At 49.6% G+C, this 24,381-nt stretch overlaps 1 protein-coding gene across 1 annotated transcript; it reads right to left on the reverse strand.

Annotated features, from left to right (window-relative positions):
* Positions 1-306: 306 nt before the first annotated feature.
* Positions 307-24,381, reverse strand: PLA2G4D (phospholipase A2 group IVD). The gene is made up of 20 exons (XM_019968590.2): positions 24,094-24,381; positions 19,368-19,440; positions 19,036-19,172; positions 18,333-18,464; positions 17,610-17,650; positions 17,179-17,221; positions 15,842-15,896; positions 15,386-15,516; positions 14,339-14,449; positions 14,172-14,209; positions 13,858-13,993; positions 13,393-13,529; positions 11,553-11,775; positions 6,329-6,446; positions 5,868-6,005; positions 5,530-5,637; positions 5,207-5,398; positions 4,771-4,937; positions 3,930-4,116; positions 307-2,374 (listed from the first exon to the last, which is right to left on the reverse strand). Exons 1-20 carry the CDS (start codon positions 24,136-24,138, stop codon positions 2,148-2,150), a joined length of 2,439 nt encoding a protein of 812 aa, XP_019824149.2. The 5' UTR covers positions 24,139-24,381; the 3' UTR covers positions 307-2,147.

A 24,381-nucleotide genomic window follows, 5' to 3' on the forward strand; every position in this document is an offset into this window, starting at 1 on the left:
TTAGTCAATGAAAAGTCATGGACTCTGTTTACTCAAGCCCTCCCAACTTCCTTTTCCTCTTGTAAAAGCAGTCTCCTTCCATTCCATTAAAATCTCAGCTATTTGCTTTATGCAAATTGACAGGCTAATCCTAATATTCATATGGAAATTCAAGGGACCCTGAATAACCAGTACAATCTTGAAAAGGAAGAACAAAGTCATAGGACTCACAAAAGACTTGCTACAAAGCTACAGTAATTAAGGCAGTATGATATCAGCATAGACAAACAGATCCATAAAATGAAATCAGAATCCAGAAATAAACCCTCACATTTGTAGCTAATTTATTTTCAACAAAGGTGTCAAGACAATACAATGGGAAAAGAACAGCCTTTTCAACAAATGGTTTTGGAAGAATCGGATATCCACTGGATATGCAAAGGAATGGAAATTGAACTTCACACATACAAATGTTAACTCAAAATAGATCAGTGACCTAAATGTAAGAGCAAAACCTATAAAACCATTAGAAGAAAACATAGGTGTAAATCTTCATGACCTTGGATTAGGCAATAGCTTTTTAAATATGACAGCAAAAGCACAAGCAGTAAAAGAAAATAAAGATAAACTGGAAATGACCCAAATTCAAAACTTCTGTGCTTCAGAGGATATCTTCAAGAAAGTGAAAAGACAACCCATGGACTGGGAGAAAAACTTTGCAAATCCTACATCAAATGAGAGAACACATAAAGAATTTTTCCAATCCAACAGAGACAAATAATCCAATTAAAATGGGGAAAAGATCCAAATAGATATTTCTCTAAAGAAGATATACAAAAGGCCAAAAAGTATGTGAAAAAATTCTTAATGTTGACACTACAAAAATGCATACGAGATACTACTTCACATTCACTAGGATAGTTATAATAATAAATAAAAGACAGACAATGACAAGAGTTGGCGTAGGTGTGGAGAAAGCAGAATCCTCATACAATGCTGACAGGAATGCAAAATGGTGCAGCTACTTTGGAAAATGGTCTGACAGTTCCTCAAAAGATTAAACAGGAAATTACCATAAGACCCAACTTCACTCCTAGGTATATATGCAGGAGAATGAAAAACATTGTCCACACAAAAAAACTGTATATGAATGTTCACAGTAGCATTATTTATAATAACCAGAAAAGCAGAAACAATCCAAATGTCCATCAACTCATGAATAAAGTGTGGTATTTCTACACAATGGAGTATTATACAACCATAAAAGGGATGAAGTTCTGACATCTGCTACAACATGGACAAATCTTGAAAATATTTTGCTGAAAGAAAACAGACACGAGAGGCCACATATGTATGACTGTATGATTCATATTGTATGATTCCATTCATACTGTTTGATTCCATTTATATTGTAAGATTCCATTTATATTATATGATTTCATTTATATGAAGTGTTTAAGCAAATCTAAAAGAAACAGGAAACAGATTAGAGGTTGCTTAGGGCTGGAGTGGGGGTGGTTTGAGGTTGACAGTTAAGAGGTAACGGGTTTCTTTGGGGTTAATGAAAATGTTCTCAAATTGATTGCAGTTTCTTAATATTGGGGTGGCTAAAATGTTTGGGGTTTCCCATAAGATGTTATAGAAAAATTTGAATGAACTTTTTGACCAACCCAGTATATAGTAAAAGCCACTGGATGCGTACTTTAGACAGATGAATTATATGGCATGTGGATCATATCTCAGTAATGGTGCTTTGAAATAGTTTACACTGAGGAGAAGGAGGAACGAAGGCAGTAACAGAAGCCTGTTAGGATGGACTGTGATTCCTGATACCCAGATCCACCCCTCAGGCGGGCCCATACCCTGCCATCCCACCCTGGTCTGGCACCTCCAGCTTGCACTTCAAATCCATGCTGTTCAGGCATGAGAAGCACTGCCTGTGAATGTCTGGTTGGACCAGTTGTTCCTCTCAGTGGCCTGGTGAGGAGTTTGCTTTCAGCTCCTCTCAAACCAGCTCTGAAGGTAAGGGAGAACTCTGGGTAGGACGCAGGCCTGAGAGAACCCATGAACTTCAGCCCCACAAGGGCTGTGCCCACTGTAGGTGGGCTGAGCCCCTGGCCACTGGAGGGGTCAGTGAGGCCCTCAAAACCCGGGGTCCCTGAGAAGTCTCAAGTCTGCACCCTTGGAGGCCTGGCCTCTGGGGCCCGGTGCTTCAGAACGGTCCTCAAGGCCTGCAGGATGGTGTCCTGGCTGCTCCGTACATTGTAGTCACTGAGCTGCACCAGGCGGTCGAAGTCTTCCTCCTTGTAGGTCATGTTGAACGTGGAATAGGGCGAGGTGACCCCAGTGAGATCTATCTGGCCAGCCGAGAGTTCTGCAGGCCCACGCTGGACACCTGCCCGGGGGCGGGAGGGAGTTAAGGACAGGGACCGGGGCCTCCACAGCTGGCAGGACTGTTCCTGGAGGCTGGGCACAGGGCTGAGCTGCTCCCCACTGAAGGGGCTCCATGCTTTCCTCCCAGCCCTGTGTCCTCTGCCCAGGACTCTGTGAGTGGCAGGATGCTATTTTGAGATATGAAGCGTGCGCTGCTCCCCACACTTCCTCACAGCATTGCGTGTCTTCCACCCCCTGATACCCACCTCAGCCTCAGGGATAAGTTGAAAGCAGCAGAAAAACAAAGTCCATTAGGTTAGTGAATGGTTTCTTAGAATTCATGGTGGAAACAAACATCTGAAAACCAAAGGGTTTTTGCTTTGCAAGAAACAGTCTTTGCTGAGAAAGAAAGAGAATTCCAAGATACAGACTGAGCACATTAAGAGTAAAGCTGGGGCTTCCCTCCTGGCTCAGTGGTAAAGAATCTGCCTGCTAATGTAGTGGACATGGGTTCGATTCCCAGTCGGGGAAGATTCCACATGCTTTTGAGTAACTAAGCCCATGCACCACAACAACTGAAAGGCCCATGCTTCAGAACAAAAGAAACCACCGCAATGAGAGGCCCGAGCACAGCAGCTAGAGCGTAGCAGCTCCTGTTGGCCACAACTAGAGAAAAGCCTGTGCAGCAACGAAGACCCAGCACAGTCACAAATAAATCAAAATTATAAAAAATAAAATGAAAAGAGTAAATCTGGGGGACTTCCTTGGCTTCCAGTGGCTAAGATTCCTTGATCCTAATGCTGGGGGCATGGGTTTGATCCCTGGTCAGAGAACTAGATTCCACAAGCTGCAGCTAAGACCTGGCACAGCCAAATAAATAAAAAACGTTTTTAAAAAAGAGTAAAGCTGGAAGTTTCAGAATTATGGCAGGAACTGTTAATAGAAAGCCAAAAACATGTACAAATGCAGAATTTGACTTTCCCATCAAAAGGTCATAAAACTCTGACCATTTGGTGGGAGGCAAGGGTTGGAGGGACTGTGATTAGAGTTCAGATTTCAGGCACCCTGGAGTAGAGGCTGAGTTCCCTCAGAAAGGACCCCAGAAAGGGCTGCAGTAGAATGATAGAGAGGCCAACTGTGACCCTAGGCAGGCTTAGGGGAATCTAAGAGAGAGGGGACCGGGGTCTCTCTTTCCTAGCTGTCCAACCTGGAGGGCCATTAGAAAATCTTGCAACTGGTAGCAGTTGTGGAGGTGACAGTGTGGGGATTCCTACATTCTGCTCCCGCCCCTCCCACCCGGGCCACAGAATAGAGAGCAGAGCCCAGGTGTAGTGAGCGGCATCAGGGTAGGGGAGGCCAACTGAGCCTGGGGTCTTGACAAAGAGAAGGGCAGCCCAGTGACTTTACAGGGATCTGGGCACGCACCACAGGCCAGGGTTCTGCCATGTCCCACACTGGGTTGGACAAGCTTAAGACTCTCTCCGTCTGCTGGCCACAGGGACACAGGAGAGCCCAGGTCAGTGCCTGTGAGGAGCAGACTGCCAGGCTGTCAGTAAGCAGGGGTGGGGCTGCCTCACCGGGGGCCGAGTGGTCCTTGAAGGAGGCGTTGACCAGTGGGAAGTGCAGCACGACAGGGGCGTCGGGGCAGGCGGGGTCTGAGAAGAGATGGCACTCCTGGGGCTGGCGTCGGTCCTTGGGGCTGGGCTCCACGCGGGGGAACGGCAGCCCCCGGGCCCGGAAGTCCAGCTCCGTCTGCTGCAGCACCTGGTGGGGCAGGGGGACCCAGAGAGAGCACCGACTACTTCCGGGTCATCCTATGTCAGCACTCTAGAAAATGCTAGTATAGCTCCAGCCCAAACAGACTGCTCAGAGCAACCTGGTTTTGTCTTCCTCATGGCCCAGTCAAGCTAAGTGGTGCCTCAGAGGGAGGCCAAGGATCCAGGCGGTTTGCAGTATTGTTTGGCTAGAATATTTAGGTGGGGTACAGTCCTAGCACCCCCATCCCTATTTGGGATTGCTATTCCGGCTTATTCACTCTCAGAGCCTCAGGTAAGCCTCTGTAAGGCTTCTGTCTCTCAGCCCTACTCACCCCCTTCCACAGAGTCCCCGGGGGAGACCCAGGGGGATGGATGTGGACAGGCCAGGCTTTCCTCTCACCTCTGTCCAGCGCTTCCTCTTGGGGGCGGGCATGATGAGCTTCCTCCCACCCCGACCCTCTGTCTACCATTCCTGGGAGCCCAGGGCCCCAGCTCTTCCACAGCCCTTTCCCACCCTGGCAGGAGCCTGTGAGTCAAAGCCTGTCACCTCTCCCTCTCCTTGGCAACATGGAAAGTCTGGGTCAGTGGCCCTCTGCTCTCCCCTGGAGTGTGGCCTGGCTGGTTAGAGGGTCTGGGGTTCCCATGGGACAACCAGCAGTACCTCAAAGGGCGAGGATAGAGAGTAGTCGAAGGAGATTATGAGGTCCAGCCTGCGGCCTGGCCGGAACATGACGGGACAGCTGGTGTTGATAAAGTAGCCAGCATCCACCAGGCAGAGCTGGGGCTCCTGCGGGGTCAGCTGGTTGGGAGAGGAGTCTGGCCTGCAGTCTGATGGAGGAGGCAGCAATAGTCAGGGGCAGCCACTCCAACACAGACCAACCACTCTCCTGCTTCATCCTGCATTTGCCTCCACATCCCCTTCTTACCTCTGTGTCAGTCCCTGAATGCATGTCATCTGAGCCTTTGGCAAGACCTTCTCCAAGCCACGCCCCAGAAGTGGATGCTGGGACCCAAGACCCCTGGTAGCCCCAGCCATGGTCTATCACCACCTGGGAGCCAAACCTTGTTACCGGGAGACACATGGCATTGGCCCTTACCTGCCCAGGTGGTAAAGTCTTTCTGGGCACAGTAGTCCTTATGCATCTGGAGGCCCTGGAGGAAGTTGGAGCTGTGCTGGTAGAGTGGTCGGCTTGTCAAGAGGCCTTTAAACATCTGGGCCAGTGCTGTTCCGGGCTGCATCCACAAGGTCTCTGGCCATGAGGAGGTCCCCGAGGAGGCAGGGGACACCTCTGAGCCCAGAGAAATAGATGTTGGTCCAGTGACGGGCTTGGAAATGCCTGGCCCTGCCTGATCCTGACTGTGCTCCCATCCCGACCCTGCAGCATCAGAAGGGGAAGCAGCCTCACTCCAGGCTCCTTACCCAGGTCCCTGATCTTGTCCTGGATGTGCTGCTTCCAGGTGTCATCAGAGCTAGTGAGGTCATACCAGGCGTCCAGCAAGTTCAGGGAGAAAATGTTGCTCCAGATACCTGCAGGCCAAATCCCCAAGAGAGTCAGCCTCAGCACTCTGCCTCCCAATAGTCCCCACCGTTGGGTATGGATGGAGAAGGAGAGGGGAACAGGCTGCCCCCACAAGGCCCTTCCCCACAACCCAATATCCACCCTCACTAGGGGCTCTGCCCATAACTGGGTACAGGGGTTACGATCAGAGAGGCCTGGTAAAGGGACATCCGGGGCCTTCAGAGTGACAACCCCTCACCTTCCAGAAAGCAGATCCGGGACTCTGGGAGCCTCTTCATCAGCCGCCCCATGAAGAACTCAGAGCCGAAGAGCTCAGGAGGGACAAAGGCTCCATACTTCAGGAACCCGACCTCGTAGGGGGAGAACTCGACCCACTCTGAGGGGGCAGGAGCGAGAGGCAGGAAAGAGAGGACAATGGGCTTGGGAGGAGGGGCAGATCTGACAAGGGCCAAAGACACAGCCCTCCAGCAGGCCTCAGCCTCCTGCCGGCCTGACTGACTCTTGAGCTGACCCCTCCGCCCCCACTCAGCCTTTTGTCTACATCCTTAGCCACCACAGCCCTTGCCCTAGATGGAGAGCCCTGCCACCTGACCCATCAGCCCATCCACACCACCGTCCTTCCAGGACGTGGGCCATCTGTGCATCATGAGCGTGTGTGTGTGTATTGGAGGACGCAATGGATGGGACTGAGAATGGTACCCTTGAAGTCCAGGGTCTGCAGACTGTTCTCTTTGACACTGAGGCTCAAGTAGAGGGGCAGAGGGTTCTGGCCCCGCTCCAGCGCAGCTCTCTGTCCTGACAGCTTCTGATCCACCACCTGGGATGCAGGCATGAGGGCCAAAGTGAGGTTGGGAGCACCCTGGAGACAGGGTGTGGGTAACAGGCTGGGGGGAAGCGCCTGGGGGTCTGGGTGACATGGGTGGGCACATGATGCAATTCCCACTCCTGCCCCTGTGTGACCAGCCCCACATGCAGGGTTGCCATGTAGGGCCTTGCAGGTTGAGAGCTGCATATCTGTAGAGTGCCAATCACAAGGACCACAGTGTCAACAGTGACAGCCATCCCTGCATCCTATGGTGCCAGTGGCCCATCTTTATGAGTCAGAGGGTGGAGGGGCCATGGATCCTCTGTCTCTCTCTCTCACACACACACAGAGCTTTCTGCAGAGGACTCAGGAATCCTCCTTCGGTGTGCATTGTTAGCTTTGCCAGGGGCTGGCCCTTCTAGGTAAACCTGGACACAGTTCAACTTTTAGCCCCTCCCAAACACACTCCTGACATCCTCACCTCCCCTTATCTCCTCTGTCCCTGCTTTGCACAGTATAAGTTGTACCCCACTCTTTATCCTTGCCTTCTGCTTCTACTTTTCCCTCCAACAGAACTCTGGCAAGGATTGTGGCTTGCCTATTGGGGAGACCTCCAATGAGACTCACTGAATTCTAGCAGTACAGAAGGGTCTCCTTCTATCCCAGACCGAGATGCAAATATGACTCATCTCAGGCCTCAGCAAGGGTGTTGGTGGTGGCTACCTGGAGCCCCACCTGGGGAAGGATCCTGCCACCACAAGCCCTGGGCTGTTTCTTGTGGATTGGTACATGTACCATGAACACACCATCTCTCAGGCTCTCAGAGCTGTAAGGCTGAAGGTTGTTCTCAGCAGCTACACCTAAGAGGTTCCCACCCTGCTGTATCTACTTCTATCATCATATTTACTCAGAATGTGTGAGAAATACAGATTACTGGGTCTCTTCTGAGAATCAGCAGAAGCCACTTAGGAATTTGGCTTTTGTAAATCTTCCCAGGTGATTCTGATGATCAGCCAGGTGTGTATCTAGCCCAGCCCAATCAACGAGGAGTCCTGCTCTTGCACCGATGACAAAGCCTCAGCACACCCCATGTGCTTCCCTATCCCCACAGCCCTCTGACTGAAAGGGCCGCAACTACTGAAGCCCGCACATCTAGAGCATGTGAAGCCACTGCAATGAGAAGCCCGTGCCCTGCAACAAAGAGTAGCCCCCCTCGCCACACCTAGAGAAAGCCTGCACAAAGCAATGAAGACCCAGTGCAGTCACAGATAAAAATAAATAAGTACAAATAAAATAATTTAAAAAAGAATTATTTTAAAAAGCACGCAATCAAGGTGAGCTTTAAGAGATAAAGCATGATGACTAAGGAAAAGAAGAAAATATTCAAAAAGCATTCATATTGGGACAAAATTTTCAAAACTGCATGGGTGTTCATTCTAAGGGATGCACTGTCATTCAATAACACCACAAGGATTTTTATTCTTGTGAGCAATATTAAAAAGACTAATTAAGTTTGTCTTTTAAAAAATGACTACAAACTACATAAAACCATGCATTAAGTCATTTCTGGAGGATGAAATGGTAATTAAATATGTCTTCTTTATAGTCTAGGATCAAACTTCACTTTATAGTACCTCAAAAAGCGAGCTGTTAAAACAAGCTTTCCCTACCTATAGTAATTAATTGTTGACACCAGACAGAAAAGTCAGTTAATAAAACACTGCACCCTCAAAACCAAACATGAGCTTAAATAGTAGAGCCAAAGAGTACATAGGATATGGTAATAAAATAAAAATGTTTCAAGTAATTATGTTGATTTTATAAGTTCCATGCCATTTCAACAAAAATCCCAACAATATATATCACGAGACTAAGCTGGCTATTATGTATATAGAAAGGCAAAGCACCAAAAATAGCCAAGATAATTCTGAGATCCAAGGTGGGGATACATTTGCCCAATCAGAAACTGACATTTGTCACAAAGGTAGTTACTAAACCAGTGCAGGATTGGCACCAGGATCAAGACTGAGTCCCATTAGAATGGAATAAGGGGCTTCCCTGGTGGCTCAGATGGTAAAGCGTCTGCCTGCAATGAGGGAGACCCAGGTTCGATCCCTGGGTCGGGAAGATCCTCTGGAGAAGGAAATGGCAACCCACTCCAGTATTCTTGCCTGGAAAATCCCATGGATGGAGTCTGGTAGGTTACAGTCCATGGGGTCGCAAAGAGTCGGACACAACTGAGTGACTTCACTTCACTTCAGGATGGAATAAAGTGCTCAGGAAAAGTCCCATGAATGTGTGAGTTACTGTAGCTTCATGCTGACACATGACAGACGCAGCAATATAGATCAGTGGGGATAATAAGTGATACTGGGGAAGTCTGCTATCCATGTGGGAAAAAACAACATTTAATTCCTACTCACATAATACCTGAAGATAAATTCTGGGTAGATTAAAGCCCTAACTGTGAAAAAGAAAGATATAAAACTCATATAAGAATATACAGAAAGATATTTCATAACTTTAGGGGAGGAAAAGATTTCTCAAGGAAGCTCTAAAAGTACAAACCATAAAGGAAAAGAATGACACATTGGACTATATTGAAACTATGCATCAAAGTCTATTAGGACTGATAATGATTAATATCCTGAATTTATAAGGAATTCCTATAAAATAATATTTAAAAGGTGCATTAAATAGAAAAGGATTTGAGTAGATAATCAATGCAAGAGCAAGCTCCAATGACAAATATACTTGAAAATGTTGCCTTATTAAAAGTCAAAGAAATGGAAAGCTACAATAAAATTTCCTTTCATGCCCATAAAATGGACAAACATTTAAAAGTGTGAAGATCATGTAGAGAAAAAGAAACTATAATACACTGGTAGTGAGAGTGTGAATTAACACCACCCTTTTGGAGAACAATTTGGCAATAGCTTAGAAAAGTTGAAGATACACCACTCAATGGCCTAACACTTCCACTACTGGGTATGTATTTTCAAGGCTTAGAGAATCTTGAACACATGGGTACAAGACTTGTATAAAACCATTGTGCAATTAATATTACATTTTCCTTAAGGATATATATATTTTAATATAAGTATATGTAATAAAGGTGGATCTAAGAAAGTATAAACATTTGTAAGATATATGTTACGTATAATATAAAGTATACAGGTTACAGATATGTATGTGATAATAAATTCAGGATGGTGGTTCACTCTGGGGGTGGGAGGGAAATGGGGCTGGAGGGGGGTCCACAGGGAGCTTTGGCTTTTTCTGTAACATTTCATGTCTTAGGCTGATTAGTGAGATCCTGCATATTCCTTATATTATTCTTTATGCTTTATGTATTTTCTTAGGTCTGAAAATTATTGTAAAAAACACTTATTAGGATTTTATAATAAATATTTTAACTAATAAAAAATAAGAATGGTTGGTAATTTCCAAATAGCATTTTGCTTGCCAACAAGAACAAAAATTTAAAGAAAAAATTGAAAACAAATTCACTTTTTGGTCCTTTTATGGTCCTTTGGACCATAATAATCATTTTTGGTCAAATGCTTGATATCCAAAGATAAGAACGGTAAGAATCTTTCCTCTGCTAATGTATTTGATAGTACTTTTTTGTTACACATATTAAAATACTTTTTGTGTTTTAGTCACTTCAAAAGCTTTAAAAGAAACTATAAGGGGTAAAACAACAAAAAAACAATTTCACAATTTCACAATTTTTTTTTGGAAAAAAAAAAGAATCCTGATTTTAATCATTGTATCAGTTAATATAAGATCCAGAAGTTGACTTACTAAGCTTTTCTTTTTCTTTTTTTAAAGAAGCAAGGTATAAAAAATTTTTATATGCTCAGTTTTGTCTTAATGGTGTTAGGATCACAGTAAAGAAATAGATTTGCTGACACTTAATGCTTACCAGAGAAGGCAATGGCACCCCACTCCAGTACTCTTGCCTGGAAAATCCCATGGATGGAGGAGCCTGGTGGGTTTCAGTCCATGGGGTCACTAAGAGTTGGACATGACTGAGCGACTTCACTTTCACTTTTCACTTTTATGCATTGGAGAAGGAAATGGCAACCCACTCCAGTGTTCTTGCCTGGAGAATCCCAGGGATGGCAGAGCCTGGTGGGCTGCCGTCTATGGGGTCGCACAGAGTCGGATACGACTGAAGCAACTTCGCAGCAGCAATGCTTACAGCCTGCTGCTGCTGCTAAGTCGCTTCAGTCGTGTCCAACTCTGAGCGACCCCATAGACGGCAGCCCACCCAGCTCCCATGTCCCTGGGATTCTCCAGGCAAGAACACTGGAGTGGGTTGCCATTTCCTTCTCCAATGCATGAAAGTGAAAAGTGAAAGTGAAGTTGCTCAGTCATGTCCAACTCTTAGCGACCCCATGGACTGCATCCTACCAGGCTCCTCCATCCATGGGATTTTCCAGGCAAGAGTACTGAGTGGGGTGCCATTGCCTTCTCCGTGCTTACAGCCTGGCGTGCTGCAATTCATGGGGTCGCAAGGAGTTGGACACAACTGAGTGACTGAACTGAGCTGAACTGAATGCTTACCCTATGCCAAGGCAACAATAGTGCTCAGAACCACCCTGTAAGATAAGTACTATTCTCATTCTCATTGTACATATGAGAAAACTGAGGCACCGAGAGGTCAAGTAACTTGCCTAAGGAAACATAGCTAGTAAGAGGCCCTAGAATTAGAATCTAGGAAATCTGGCCCCACAGTGTATGCTTTTAACACTACCATGAAGTGAAGAAGAATACATTTCATATTACAGTATAAATAAAAAGCTGTTCCAAAAATCTCACTGACTCAAACACAATGCTTAACTGACTTTGGCACTAACTGGTCCCTAGCTCTTGAGAGATCCAGAAATTTCTGTTTCACGGTAATTAATTGAAGACTAACCTGACTCAAAAAGTCAGCATTCCAGAGTTGGCAGACACTGAGGTAGAGAGGTATGGCTGTTCCCATATCCTTCAACAATGTACTGGCCTTTCTTTCCCAACAGGAAAGGCACATGGGCCTCAGCTAGCTGCAGGGCTGCCCCTGCCCCACCAGTGCACACACCCTCCCCCTCACGTGCACAGGTGCCCTACCTGACCGTGCAGCATGAGCTCCAGCACCAGACCCCACAGGTCCACAAAAGTCGTGGTGCGGCCCTGCTCAGCCCGCTGCTGCAGCTCCCGATGGTAGCTCGCCAGGCACTTGGGAGAGAAGGCCTCCAGCTTACTCTTGGCCAGGTGCTCCCGGACATGACTGATGGGTCCTTTGAGGTCCTTCTGCGACCACTCAGGGTCCCCATACAGATGGGCCATTGTCCTGAGAAAACAAAGGATCATTACGGTAGGAGACCAAGGCTCAGCATGGTTGCTGCAACTCCAATTTCCATTCTCTGACTTCTCCCAACATGTGATTCCTGCCACCAAACCTTGCCTGTCTGGGAGCTGTCTCAGGGTTTTCTCTCCTTGGTTGGCACTGTCCAATATAGAGTGTGAGCCACATATGTAATTTACATTTTCCTAGTGACCACATTTTTAAAAAGTAAAAAGAGACCTGAAAAAATTAATTTTAACAGTATATTTCATTTAATTCAGTATCTAAACATTATCATTACAGCATGTAATCAATATTTAAATTAAGATAAATTTATATTTTTTCAAACTGTTTTTCAAAACTCGCTGCACATTTTATAACACATCCCAATTTGGACTAGCCACATTTCATGTGATCAGTAACCACATGTAGCTGGTGGCTGCTGTATTGTCTAGCACAGCTATAGGCCCTACTCCTTTCTTTATATGTCTGTCCTGAAGCCGTTTAAGACACTGCTTGTCAACAGCTGTCACCTAAACTCCTCTGAGGAGTTTACTCATCTTTTACTCCTTAAAGTCACATTTCAGTAAGACTCAAAGGAATGACTTTCCAACAGTGAGAAGTCTCACTTCTCAGAGTGGGGTATCAGGAGGCAATGCTACCTTTAGGTAAAATAACATCTTGTGACCTACATTTTATCATCTATACTATAGGGTTGTGAGAGCTGGATGATAAAAAGGCTGAGCGCTGAAGAATTGATGCCTTCAAAATGTGGTGCTGGAGAAGACTCTTGAGAGTCCCTTGGACAGCAAGGAGATCAAACCAGTCAGTCCTAAAAGAAATCAACCCTGAATACTCATTGGAAGGACTGATGCTGAAGATGAAGTTTCAATACTTTGGCCACCTGATTCGAAGAGCCGACTCATTAGAAAAGACCCTGATGCTGGGAAAGGTTGAAGGCAGGAGGAGGAGGAGACCACAGAGGATGGGGTGGTTGGATGGCATCACGGACTCAATGGACATGAGTTTGAGCAAACTCTGGGATATAGTGAAGGACAGGGAGCCTGGCATGCTGCAGTTCATGGAGTCCAAATAGTTGGACATGACTGACCTACTGAACAACAATAGGGACAATAAGGAAGACTACCGCATAGAGTGTTGTGAGGATAAAATGAGGTAACAACCATTAAAGGAAAAAGAGCTACCAATTTGGAGTTCCTGATATGTGTCAGATATGTTAAGTGCTTCAACTTGGGCTGTCCCACTCTAATCCTATGGTGTTTGTGCTATTATTACCCCCATTTTGGATATGAGTCAACTGAGAATCAGAGGAAATAAGTTGCTCAGAGTCACTTAGTCAGTAAGTGGTGTTGCAGAAACTCAAAGCCAGCTCTTTCCAGATCAGCCAACCTACGCCTATTCAGTAGCATGGAATGGATGTCCTGCCATTGCTCACTCATGGCAGGACCTCTGATTGTCTATTTCCTCCCTTTTGAGAAAGCCATTTGGCACCTATCAGCCCATACCGCTTGGCTTCCCCACAAAAAGGGTCCCATTGATGTCCTCTCCATATCCCTCTGGAGCCTGATCATCTCTGCTCTTCCAAGTCCCCAGGGCCCTCACCATGTAGAGCCTGAGATGCCACTGAAGTAGGTCACACAGTCCAGAAGGCCTAGCTTCTGCAAGGCCAACAGTTGGCCATAGAGAGAGGTCATGGCCCGGGCGCCTCCTCCTGTGGCCATGATGCCTATTACAGGGACCTGGGTTGCACACAGACACAGGTTGGGTTAACAAGGACAGGGATGGAGTGGCCCCCTGCCCCCAGGGATGGGACCTAGTGGGCAGGGCCTAAAGTGTTCAGGATTAGAGCCAGCACCTGCTTCTCCCCAACAAGTAATAGCTCTCAGCCCTGGACAGGTCCCCAAAGAGAGTGTCCCCAAAGAGAGCTTCCCCACGCCCAATATCTCTCCCCCACATGCCCATCCCCCAGTCTCTGTGACTCAAGTACCTGGAGAGGGCATAGCAGTCAGGAAGTCCATTAGGGCCAGTACAAGTTATCTGCACCCACGTCCCTCTACCCCCACAAACCTCATCTTCCTGCAGGTCTCCATCCAGCTGCAAGACCTGCTTCAGGGCCTTGGCCACCACCTGCTTCCTCCTGCTCAGGAAGGCTCTTTCCTCCACACTCAGATCGAAGCCCAGATGTACAGCCAGCTCCTCAGGGCTGGGGCGGTATAGGGGTCAAGGGTCAGGGGCACCTGCATAGCTCAGCCACTGGTTGGTGAAGCCCATAGTGACTGCCGAATAAACTCCCTGCTCCCAACTCCCAAGGCTATTCTTTATACCACTCTCCCCAACTCCTGTGACTACCCCGGTCTTCCACGTATGTGAATGGCCCTTACCAGCTCTCAGCCTTGAGCTGCAGCTTCACTCCTGGGGCCTGAAATCAGAGCAAGAGACCCTACTCAGATTGTTCTAGACCCTGAGGGGAGAGTGGGTATCCCCTGGGGGCTTTGGCTCCCCCGTCTTTGTTCTCACTGACACTTCCCATCTAGCCGAGGCCACTTACGTTTGTAGCAGGCACGTCAATGGTCACCTCTTTCCCCATGGCCAAGGACCTCAGGGGCACAGTGAGGTGCCCAGCTGAGTGGCCTGAGTTCCAGCCACTGCTTATAGAGCTCTGGAAGAAAACTTTGTTCATTCATTCATTTATTCAACAAATCCTTACTGTGTATCTAGACAGTGATCCAGACAGATATAAGCCCCACTCCAATAATAAAAAAATAATTACAATATTTATAATTATTGTAATTATAATAATTGCACAAATAACAGCTAACTGAATTATTTTGCTATATACCTGAAACTAGCACAATATTGTAAACCAACCATACTTCAATTATTATTCAATCAATAATAATTATAATAGCTTATATTTTTTAGTATATCAATGGCTAAGTGTTATTTATTATTCTAACTGAATCATATGTGTGAATCTACAAAGGAACAGGTAACAAATTGTTGTTACTAAGTATCGTAAAGGAAATAAGCAGTGTGATGTGACAGAGTAACCAAAGAGCTATGTGAAGTCTACTTAAGATGGGAGGATCAAGGAGGGCCTCTGGAGAGGTGCTGTTTGAGCTGAGACCTAAACGAGCAGGAGGAGGAGGAAGTAGACGAGGAAGAAGAGGAGTAGACAGCCTTGGAAAGAGACACAGGGGGACAGGGAAAGCACTTGGGGTGCTGGAAAAGCAAGAAGAGACAAACATGGCTGGAGCATCATGAATGAGGGACACATGGAAGAGAACGAGTCCGCAGAGGTGTGTAGGGGCCAGGTTATCAGGGCCTGTGGACACAGACATGGGATTTTATTCTAAGAGCATTGTTGGAGGAGCCATTAAAGACTTTAAACAAAGACTGACATGGCACAGCCCCCATGCCCAACCTAGGTCATTGGCCATCCTCCTTGTGTGGCAAGGGCATAGTGCCTAACTGGGGGAGGCTGATAAGGCCACAGGGGCCTGACCTTGGCAGGGGGATGGCCAGAAAGAGGCCTGCAGCAGCTGGAGCTGGCCCAAGGCTGGGGTTGGCAGGTAGCCCCAGAGCCAAGACCTACCCTCAGGCACCCACTCAGCTCAGCCTCTTGGGCTGCCATGTAGTGGAAGCAGAAGGCAGAGGCTGTGCCCAGGGTAGATGTCTGCGTGTCCTCATACGAGCCCTTCAGCACCAGCTCCAGCTCATCCTGATCTAGGGAGAGAGAGGACAGACTAGCACAAGGAAACAAAAACCCAGAACCCCAACGAGGATCCAGGAAACCAGCAGTACTGCCCCAGACATGGGGAGGCCGAGTGGCTTGACCAGGGCAAACAGTATTCTGGAAAGAGCTCTGCCCACAACCCCCATGGGACTCCCACCTTCTGTGGGAGTGCCTTCCCCCAGTTCAGGGGGGGACTCTAATGCCCAGAGGAGCCCCGTTGCCCTTGTGCTGTGAGGGAAACCTCCTGCTCTGCAGGTTCCCCAGCCACCCCCACCCACCCCCCACATTCCAGGCAGAGGCCAGACCTTGTCTCACCTGCAGCCACAGCCATGCTGACGACATGGACATCCAGGCGTGACAGCTCTCGCGCCTGGGGCAGACCACATTGTGGACAGGGGACTCTGCAGGGGAAGCTGAGGTCCCCTCAACCTCACCCCCTGAGCCCCACTATCCCAAATCCACTGCATCCAGAACCAGAAGTGGAACCGGATGCTGAGACCTCTCACCCTACCTCTGGTCCTGGAGAAGCCAGGAAAACCCCATCTCCACCCAGCCTCCTACAATTGCCAAACTTCTGACATCTCTGAAAGCGTCCCCAGCCCTCAGGCCCAGTTCTTTCTTCTCTTTCTCTGCAGACTCAACCTGGAGGAGGCATTCTATTATAACTGCTCCCAAATAGTATTATGCAACCTGCCAGTCCACAGGATGATGGACTGGGTCAGAGAAACAAAACCTTAACATTTTAGCCACTGAAACATCTCCTGACTGTCCTCCAGTTGACTGCCTTGCCAAGGGAGTCTGCTGCGTTCTCTCTGTAATGCCTGCCAGCTGGAGCCCACAGCCCAGCTGCTACATTGACAGCATGTCACTGGGCTCCATCACCTCAGATGAAAGACAGCTGCCTCAGGTGTGGCTCTTTACAGGGTATTTGAAAAAGTAATGCTAGCCCATCAAACAGATACTCGTAGGACCCCGAGGGTGGGTGCCCACTTCAATTCTGAACTCCAGTGGCCTGACTCACCACAGGCAGGGCCTGGCTTGGCTCCCAGGTCAGGGCTGTATTGCCTGTTGGGAGCTTTGCTTTGAATAGAAAGTTTCTAAACATCGCTCACCACCCATTCCTGTCCACTGCAGCTCTGTGAGCTTGCTGTGTTTTAGGAGAGCTGACTAGGACCCTCCACTGTTCCGGGGAGGAGCTGGTTGACCCCTGACTCTATCTCAGGGCTCCCAGCTTGGAAGCACGCCACACTGGAAAGGCTCTCTGAGGCTCGTTACCTGAATTTTCACAGCCTGAGCCTGGCCTGGCCTGTCAGTCCTCCTTGCCACCTACAGGGCTAATAACTATGAACTCATTACACATGACTAAACACCATTGGCCTAAAATTCCCTGAAAGCTCCCTCAGAACTCCTCTCAGCAGAGCCTCGGCCTCCCCTCTCTCCAAGTGCCCTTTAGGCCCCTCCAAGCCCTGCAGCCCCAGGTGACCACCCAGCAGGAAGGCCAGGCAGTCTTACTGCAAAGTCCTGTCCTCGCCTCACCCCTTCTGGCCCACCCCCAACCCCTACCCTCCACCTCTACCCTGGTGTCTGTTCTGGGGTCCCTCCCTCAGCCTCCTTGCTTCCTGTTCCCACACAGGTGTGGGGAAGGTGGTTACCACAAGCACGTTGTTGGTGATGAGGTTTTCCGGGCGGTCTGACCTGGAAAAATCAAACCATTCAGAGTGCGGCCTTGCAAAGGCCAATGCTTCCTGCACTGACATCCCCCTCCCATCTCAGGCTACACCCAGATGGGGCCTCCTTGAGTGACAAGGAGGGTTCTCTGAGTCCTGGATATGATTCTTCAGGGTGTGGGGAAATGCTTCTGAAGCGCTAAAGGCGGGGAGGGAGGAGGAGAGTGGGGCAGAGAAAATACCGCCTTCCTCATTTCATTTCTCTAATAGGGTCCCCCCACCCTGACTGGCAGGGGTGGGAGATGAGGAACAACACATCTAGACTGGAAAGACCAATGGGAAGATCTGAATCGAGGATATCTTCCTCAGGAGAGCCTTGTCCTGAGACACTCCCTGGGCTGGGTGGTAGCACTCACATTTTCTCAATCAGGAACTCCACGTCCAGCTCCTCCAGTCCCTGGAATTAAAGATGAACCAGTTGCCAACATGCCCACGTGTCTTTGGAGTTGGCACAGCTCCTTTATGTGTGTCATGTCATCATCTCAAGCTGCCTCCAAGGGAGGCATGGTGTTACAACAGCTCCCATTTTACAGATGAGGAAATTGAGTCTTAGGGAAAAACGGGCTACCTGCTCAGGTTCCACAGCTGGCAGGGCTGAAGGGGAAGACGAGGGACACAAGCCTAAAGAGGCTTGAAGATGCCAAGGGTCCTTTTCATCTTCCTCTCAAGGGGGACCAACCCCAGAACTCTGCTTTCCATGCCTCCAGGCTTTGCCTGCTGCAGAAGGAGCACAGACCATCACGCAGGCCTTGGGAGGGTCAGAGCAGTGAGCAGGAGTGATGAGCCTGCACCCCCTGACGAGCTGGGCACACCCAGCTGTGTTTGTGGCACATGAGGAAGTTTTCACATCATCCCAAACCTTCCTTCCCTGTAGAAGACTAGAATCCTTCCTTCCCTGTAGAAGACTGGAATCTTTCATTAAATGATTCAGCTGATAATAGTCAAGTTAAGCCTCTCCTTTCCTATTAAAATGCGAAAATCTCCGGGAAGGGCCTGGCAGCATCCCAATAGACAGGAGAAACTACGCAACCTCCTCAGCCTGGAGCTGAGAGGTGGGGCCGGTAGGTACCCCCACCCACCTGGGTGCGCAGGGAGAAGGTCTTTCGGAGCAGCCTGCCAGGGAGGACTTCAGAGACATCATAGAGAACCTTGAACCAGGCGTCATCCTGCGTGACTGTGTCCTCATCATAGAGGGTCAGCTCCAGAACATTCTAGGGACCCGAGAACAGCAACTTAGCACATTATTAACTCATAGTGTGGCTCACAACTGTTGAGCCCTCACTTGATGCTGAGGGCAAGAAAAGATGATTATGCCTCCACGCTTTTTACTTCAAAATAAAAATATAGGTAAAGCCTGAAAGTGGTTAAAGGAAATCAGCAAAGTTCTTAACTTACCCCTGTTAATTTTTGTTTTTATAAGAAATTAAATTCTTTCAAAGAGTTTCCCCCATCCCAGTTCCATGCCTGCTTTGCTGGTTCCCTAAGGCACGGTAGGTCCCAGGCACTTACTGGGAGTCTTCCATGTGTGATTTCATTTAACCTCAAACAACCCAGTCAGGAGGGCTCTTATGCCTCCACTCCACAGACTGGCTTCGGGAGGACCATCACCTTGCCGTTCGCATATCCTCTCGCATACAGCACATCCAGGCTGGAGCACACAGACACCCCATTCCCCAGGGTCTCTGCCTGAGCCCCACAAAAAGGTGTGCTCCACCCCAAAACGTTCGTGTGTGTGGTACCACCTGTCCTCAGGTGGGTGGCCAGGGATACTCTGACCTTTACCTTGACCTGACCCTGGATCAGGAAAGTGAAGGTCTCGTTCCACACAGGATGACTGGAGTTGGTAACTGTTTTGGTCTTAAACTTCGTTCCAGGTGCGGTTGGCATCTGTAGGACCACATAGGGGTCTGCCTTGCTCACTGCCAACATCAAGGGAGCCGTTGTGAGAGAGAATTCCTCACATCACTCTCCAGACGCCTCACCAGGTTCCTCCCAAGATCCCTGCAGCCACTCTGGGCAGCCCAGCCCAGCCCAGCTCCTAGGCACTTGCCTGGGTCTTTCCCTTAGGACCCAGTCAACCCCACCTCCCTAGAGCCCTGTTCACAGTTACTCACACAGGTCAGCCCAGCCCAGGCCCCGTGCCTCCAGGACCTTCACGGTGAGCCGCCAGCAGGTAGAGGCCTCCCTCTGGAGAGAAACAGACCACTGAGTCCCTCCTGCTCAGGCACGAGCCCCACTGATCAGTACCTGAGATGCTTACTGATGCTGCCAGGCATTGCGGGGCCAAACAGCCTTTGCCTACCACTGCCCGTGACTTCACTTTCACTTTTCACTTTCATGCATTGGAGAAGGAAATGGCAACCCACTCCAGTATCCTTGCCTGGAGAATCCCAGGGACGGGGGAGCCTGGTGGGCTGCCGTCTATGGATTCGCACAGAGTCAGACACGACTGAAGTGACTTAGCCGCCCTTGGGGCTGTGGCTGTCAGAGAATGGCAGACCTCAAAGGGGGTAGAATTTGTGGGAACCCTTCCCTTCAGGGGCAGGATTGCACAGTATAGGGAAGAGTGCAGGAAACGAAGGGCCAGGGGATGCCCACCTTACTGGACATGTCAGTTTGGGGTCAGCCACCCCCAGAGCTCCCAGGAGGGCAGCCCCTTGGTGAAGCATGTGACCCGGCTGCCCACTGTCCCCCCAGCCCTCTGGAAAGGAAGTGGGCATGTGACTCCAGGAGGCTGAGCCCCAGGGGCCCAGTGCTCCCTCATGGCCTCAGGTACAAACCCTTTCTTGGATGTGAATTGGGAAATTCCAAGAGCATCAGGCTGTTAACTGTGTGCAGGGGGCAAAATGTATTAAGACGACGTGTGTTAGTCACTCAGTTGTGTCTGACTGTTTTGGACCCCATGGACCTTAGCCCGCCAGGCTCTTCTGTTCATGAAATTCTCCAGACACGAATGCTGGAGTGGGTTGCCAGTTCCTGTTCCAATTAAGATGATGGTGAGGCCATATTAGCCCACAGACAAGCCCAATGAGATGGGAAAAGAAACTGAAAGGGCAGAAGCTCTGAGGGACCAAGAAGATGAGCAGAAGTAGGTGGCAGGAAGAAAAGCAGAGGGCAGGTGGGGTGTGGCTGAGTCCTGCCCAGGAACAGGGTGGGCGGGGGTGGGGGGCGCGTATCCTCAAACCCCTCCCGCTGAGGTCCTTGGCACTGCTGGCATTTAGGGGGCCACCGGGTTTGTGTTCTTCCTGAGGCCCCTCTGGGTAGTTTATCCTGGGCACCCTGCACACGTTTCTTATGATAAGACCCTGCCATCTGCGGCAGAAGTGACACTGTGCCTGCAGGGTCAGGAGACAGCGCTGTGATGAAACCAAAGCTCTTTCCTGTGCTGCATCCTCCCACCGCCAGTCCCACTTCTGTGCATGTGATCGACAGTCTTGGCTCCTGACAGGATCGTCTCTGCCCTGCGTGGGTGCTCCCTGCCCAAGGCTGGCTCAGCGTCCACAGGACAGGCTCTCCATGCCCCACAGAGAGGCTTAAAGGACAATGGGCCACAGCAAAGTCAATCAGGCTTGTGCCCCTTGGTCCTCAATTCTCCCTGTCCTGTGGCTTCTGGCTGAATGTCTTTGTCAGCCTAGTCAGCTCTCTGGCAGAGCACACGTGACCCTCCCAGCAAGATAGACTGGTTTCTCCCTTCTTGGGGATTAGTGGCAGCAGTGACATCCACAGGCCATAAGCCAGAGGTTGTAATTGACAGTGATTTAGTGACTTTTTAGACACCTGGCTCCATTTCCTCCCCACACCAATTCCATCACAATCCACCACAGAGAAGGTGCAGGCTGGAACCTTGGTTCCTGTGAGGAGTTGTGCTCCAATGCCCACTCCACGCTGGGGAGAGGCAGAGGCAGCCCCAGGCCCCCCAGTTCTCAGGGCCACAGCCTGTGGGCTGCTCTAAAGCCACTTGGGGCTACTAAGAAGCATCCCAATTTCTTGCTTTCCAGACAGCCACCCTGCCCAATTTGGATGTTGCTGCCCATTTTCCTCTCTGGTCACTGAGAAGCTCTCAACCTCAGAAAGCCCACCATTCCCCAGAGGATCTCTTTCCTAGGGTGAAACTCCATTCTCTTCACCTCTAAGACTGCCACTAATATAGCATCTGGAGGATGGGCTGTGACAGTCACTACAATGACTGGTCATTGCTGGGGTAGGAGAACAGATTGGTCAAGGCAGGTGTCCAGCTAGATTGTCTGGATCTAAACTGCTTGATTGCTGTGTGACCCAGGACAAGTCACTAAACTCCCCAGTGCCTCTGTTTCCCTATTGTAGTGAGACTAATAACAGTATCAACCTGACACAGTGTTTTCAGGCTCAATGTGTTAATGCCTGTAGAATGCTTAGCAAAAAAGTAAGCAGTTTCTAGACAATTTTTCTTATTACTATTAATATTTATTAAGTACTTGTTAAGTTTATGTTTCTAGGTGCTATACTAAGCATACTACATATTCAAACTCAGTTTATTGTCCCAACAGTTTGTAAGATAGTTCTCTCATTTCACAGATGAGAGGATTGAGACTCAGCAAGGTAGACTTGCCCTAGGTCACAGAGATAGTAAGTGACATGGTGATTTTGTCACTAAGTCGTGTCTGACTCTTGCGACCCCATGGACTGTAGGTAGCTCACCAGGCTCCTCTGTCCATGGGGTTCTTTAGGCAAGAATACTGGAGTGGGTTCCAGTGCCAGTTCCTTCTCCAGGGGATCTTCATGACCCAGGGATTGAACCTGGGTCTCCTGCTCTGCAGGCAGTTTCTTTACCGACCAAGCTACAGGGGAAGCCCCTGGTAAGCAAGTGATGTAGTTTGGATTCAAACCCAGGCCTTCAGGGCCAGAGCTCACAATCCGTAAGAAGGTTCTTAGGACTTTGCATCTTTGTAAAACCATCCAGATTTCTCCCTCTACCCTGTGGATATCTAAACGTTAGAATTTCATAGATTTGTTTTAGACAAATAGGGTTATTGAGCCAACTAACATGTTAACTAATAGAAGTCTTTTCTCCCAAGGGTTCTGGGGCTTCACCTTCCTTGTTTAAAGACCCTCCCTCCTGGACTACTTTGTCCACTAAAGACTGACAATGGACATTCGTGGAGGGTCTCCTGTAGGGTCCCCCAGCTCAGCTTCCTGTAGCATCCTGGGAGTGCCTCCTTTTTGAGAGTCCTAGACACCCTCTCTCCCCCTGCACGGTGACCCCAGGGCCTCCTCCATGGCTCAGTGCTGGCCCTGCTCAAGGGAGACTGAGGGGCGCTGGAGTCCCCAGACCGGGGTCCAGAGGACCTATGACAATGAGGTCTTCAGCTGGGAGAGACAAATGAGCAGGCTGCCTTTTCTCCCTGCTGGCACCCAGTAACCTGCCTATGGGAGGCTGGAGAGACTGGGAGTGGGAGCTGCAGCCACAGCTTCCAGCCCTGAACCTTCTGAATCAGGCTGAGATGTTGCTCCAGAACCACACAATTGGCCCATCCCAGAGCAAGTCCTGGATGCCCCGGCCTGCCCCACCAGCCACACTTCTGCTGCCAAGGCAGGCTCCAGTTTCCCCTTCCACCAGGTTAAGAGGTGGGGTGGGGCAGCCGCTGAGGCTTGCCTGCCCCTGGAGCCAACTTGAAGGCCTTGGGGATTCGGCCAATCCCAGGACTGTCAAATAAGACATTTCCCAGGTGTGTTGGTAGGCTCCCAGGGCCTATGAGCCAGTTTTGCCCACTGGGCTGGGCCCAGAGAAGGCAAGTGTGGAAGAAAAGGATGTCCAGTCTTCTCCAGGGAGATGAGGAGGAAAGGGGATGCTTCAGACACTTCCACTGCTGGGTCCTGGGGCTCAGGCTCCTATTGGAGCCCAGCCCCTCCACCTTCCTCCTCCTGCAGCCATGAGTCCCCCTTAGCCCACATCAGGGCATTTCCACTAATGTCTGGCTTGGGAAGGGTCCTCCAGATCTCAGGCTGACATGGGCTGGGACGGCAGGTGTCCTGCAATGGAAGGGTCCCCCCTCCGTCTTCTCCAGGAGTCCCTGGTGCCTGGCCTGCTCCAAACAAATCTTCAGGAGCATCAGGTTAGAGCTGCTTACCTAGCTGCAACTCAGGCCTGGATCTCAGGGCCAAGCTCCAGAAGCCTGGCCAGCTCTTGAATGAAATAAATGCCCCTGGACACTGATCTTGGCATCCTTCATGGCCACTTTCTGGGGCAGCAAGGGAGACCTGAGGAGCCAGTCCTTCTGAACTGGGTCTGTGGCAAAGATTGAGGGAAAGCACCTAGCAGGGTGAGAGCAAGCAGTTTGTAGGCCTCTTTGGCCTGGTTGCAGCCTCATAGCTCTCGGGCCTGGCAAATAATTTGAGGGTGGGGATTTAGCATATCTCCTGAGATGCACAGGTGGTTCCTGGGTTCTGGCCGGATCCAGGAAGCCCGCTGCCTGCAGTAGTAGGCTGCGGACCTGGTGGGGTCTCCTTCTGTGACACACAGCCAGTGTGTTCTCTGATGTGGTGTGTGAGCCTTCGGAGGAAGGAAGGGGTGGGGCTCTAAGGGGCTGCTGCCTGGTCGATCACGGTGGACTCTGGTCTCCTTGGGCTTACTTCTATGGCTGTTAATCACCCATCCCACCCACTCATTATCCCTAAACACAGATTCCCTCACCTTCTGCCTTCCTCCTTCATCCTCTGCCTAGGCAGAGATGCCAGGTCTGGGACCCAGCCCCTCCCCAGAGACCAGAATCACCTTGGTTTCAGCTGTGTCAGGCTCTTTAGAGGCACCCTGGCTCCAAGTCCTGCCCTGAGTGATGCCAATAGGCTCGGAGGCGTTATTACCTGGTGAGGATGGCCAGGTGGTCCCCTAGGTGTCAATCTCTCCATGCCGACACTTTGGCTCCACTCCAGGCCCAGCCAAGATGCCAGCTCCCTGGCTGGCTGGCAGCGACTGCTCCAATAGGATGGGACTGACTGTGAACCTGCCAGCCTCAAGGAGCAATAATTCTATAGGGAGCCCGGGCCCCACCTCCAGGTCACTCCCTCAGCCCAGCATCTTCTGTTCCTCCCGAGGCTGAGTCAACTCTCTTCTCCAGAAACTTCTGGCAGGGCTCCAGAACCTGCAGGTGA

Source organism: Bos indicus, chromosome 10 (genome assembly GCF_029378745.1).
Source record: "Bos indicus isolate NIAB-ARS_2022 breed Sahiwal x Tharparkar chromosome 10, NIAB-ARS_B.indTharparkar_mat_pri_1.0, whole genome shotgun sequence".
Classification (NCBI taxonomy): domain Eukaryota; kingdom Metazoa; phylum Chordata; class Mammalia; order Artiodactyla; family Bovidae; genus Bos; species Bos indicus.

Coding starts and splice junctions, on each gene's coding strand:
- PLA2G4D (XM_019968590.2), bottom strand. CDS start 24,138: ATGGAGAGATTGACACCTAGGGGACCACCTGGCCATCCTCACCAG. Junction 19,173..19,367: donor CCTGGGCTGGGCTGACCTGT/GTGAGTAACTGT, acceptor TGATGTTGGCAG/TGAGCAAGGCAGACCCCTAT. Junction 5,399..5,529: donor GGACAAGATCAGGGACCTGG/GTAAGGAGCCTG, acceptor CTCTGGGCTCAG/AGGTGTCCCCTGCCTCCTCG.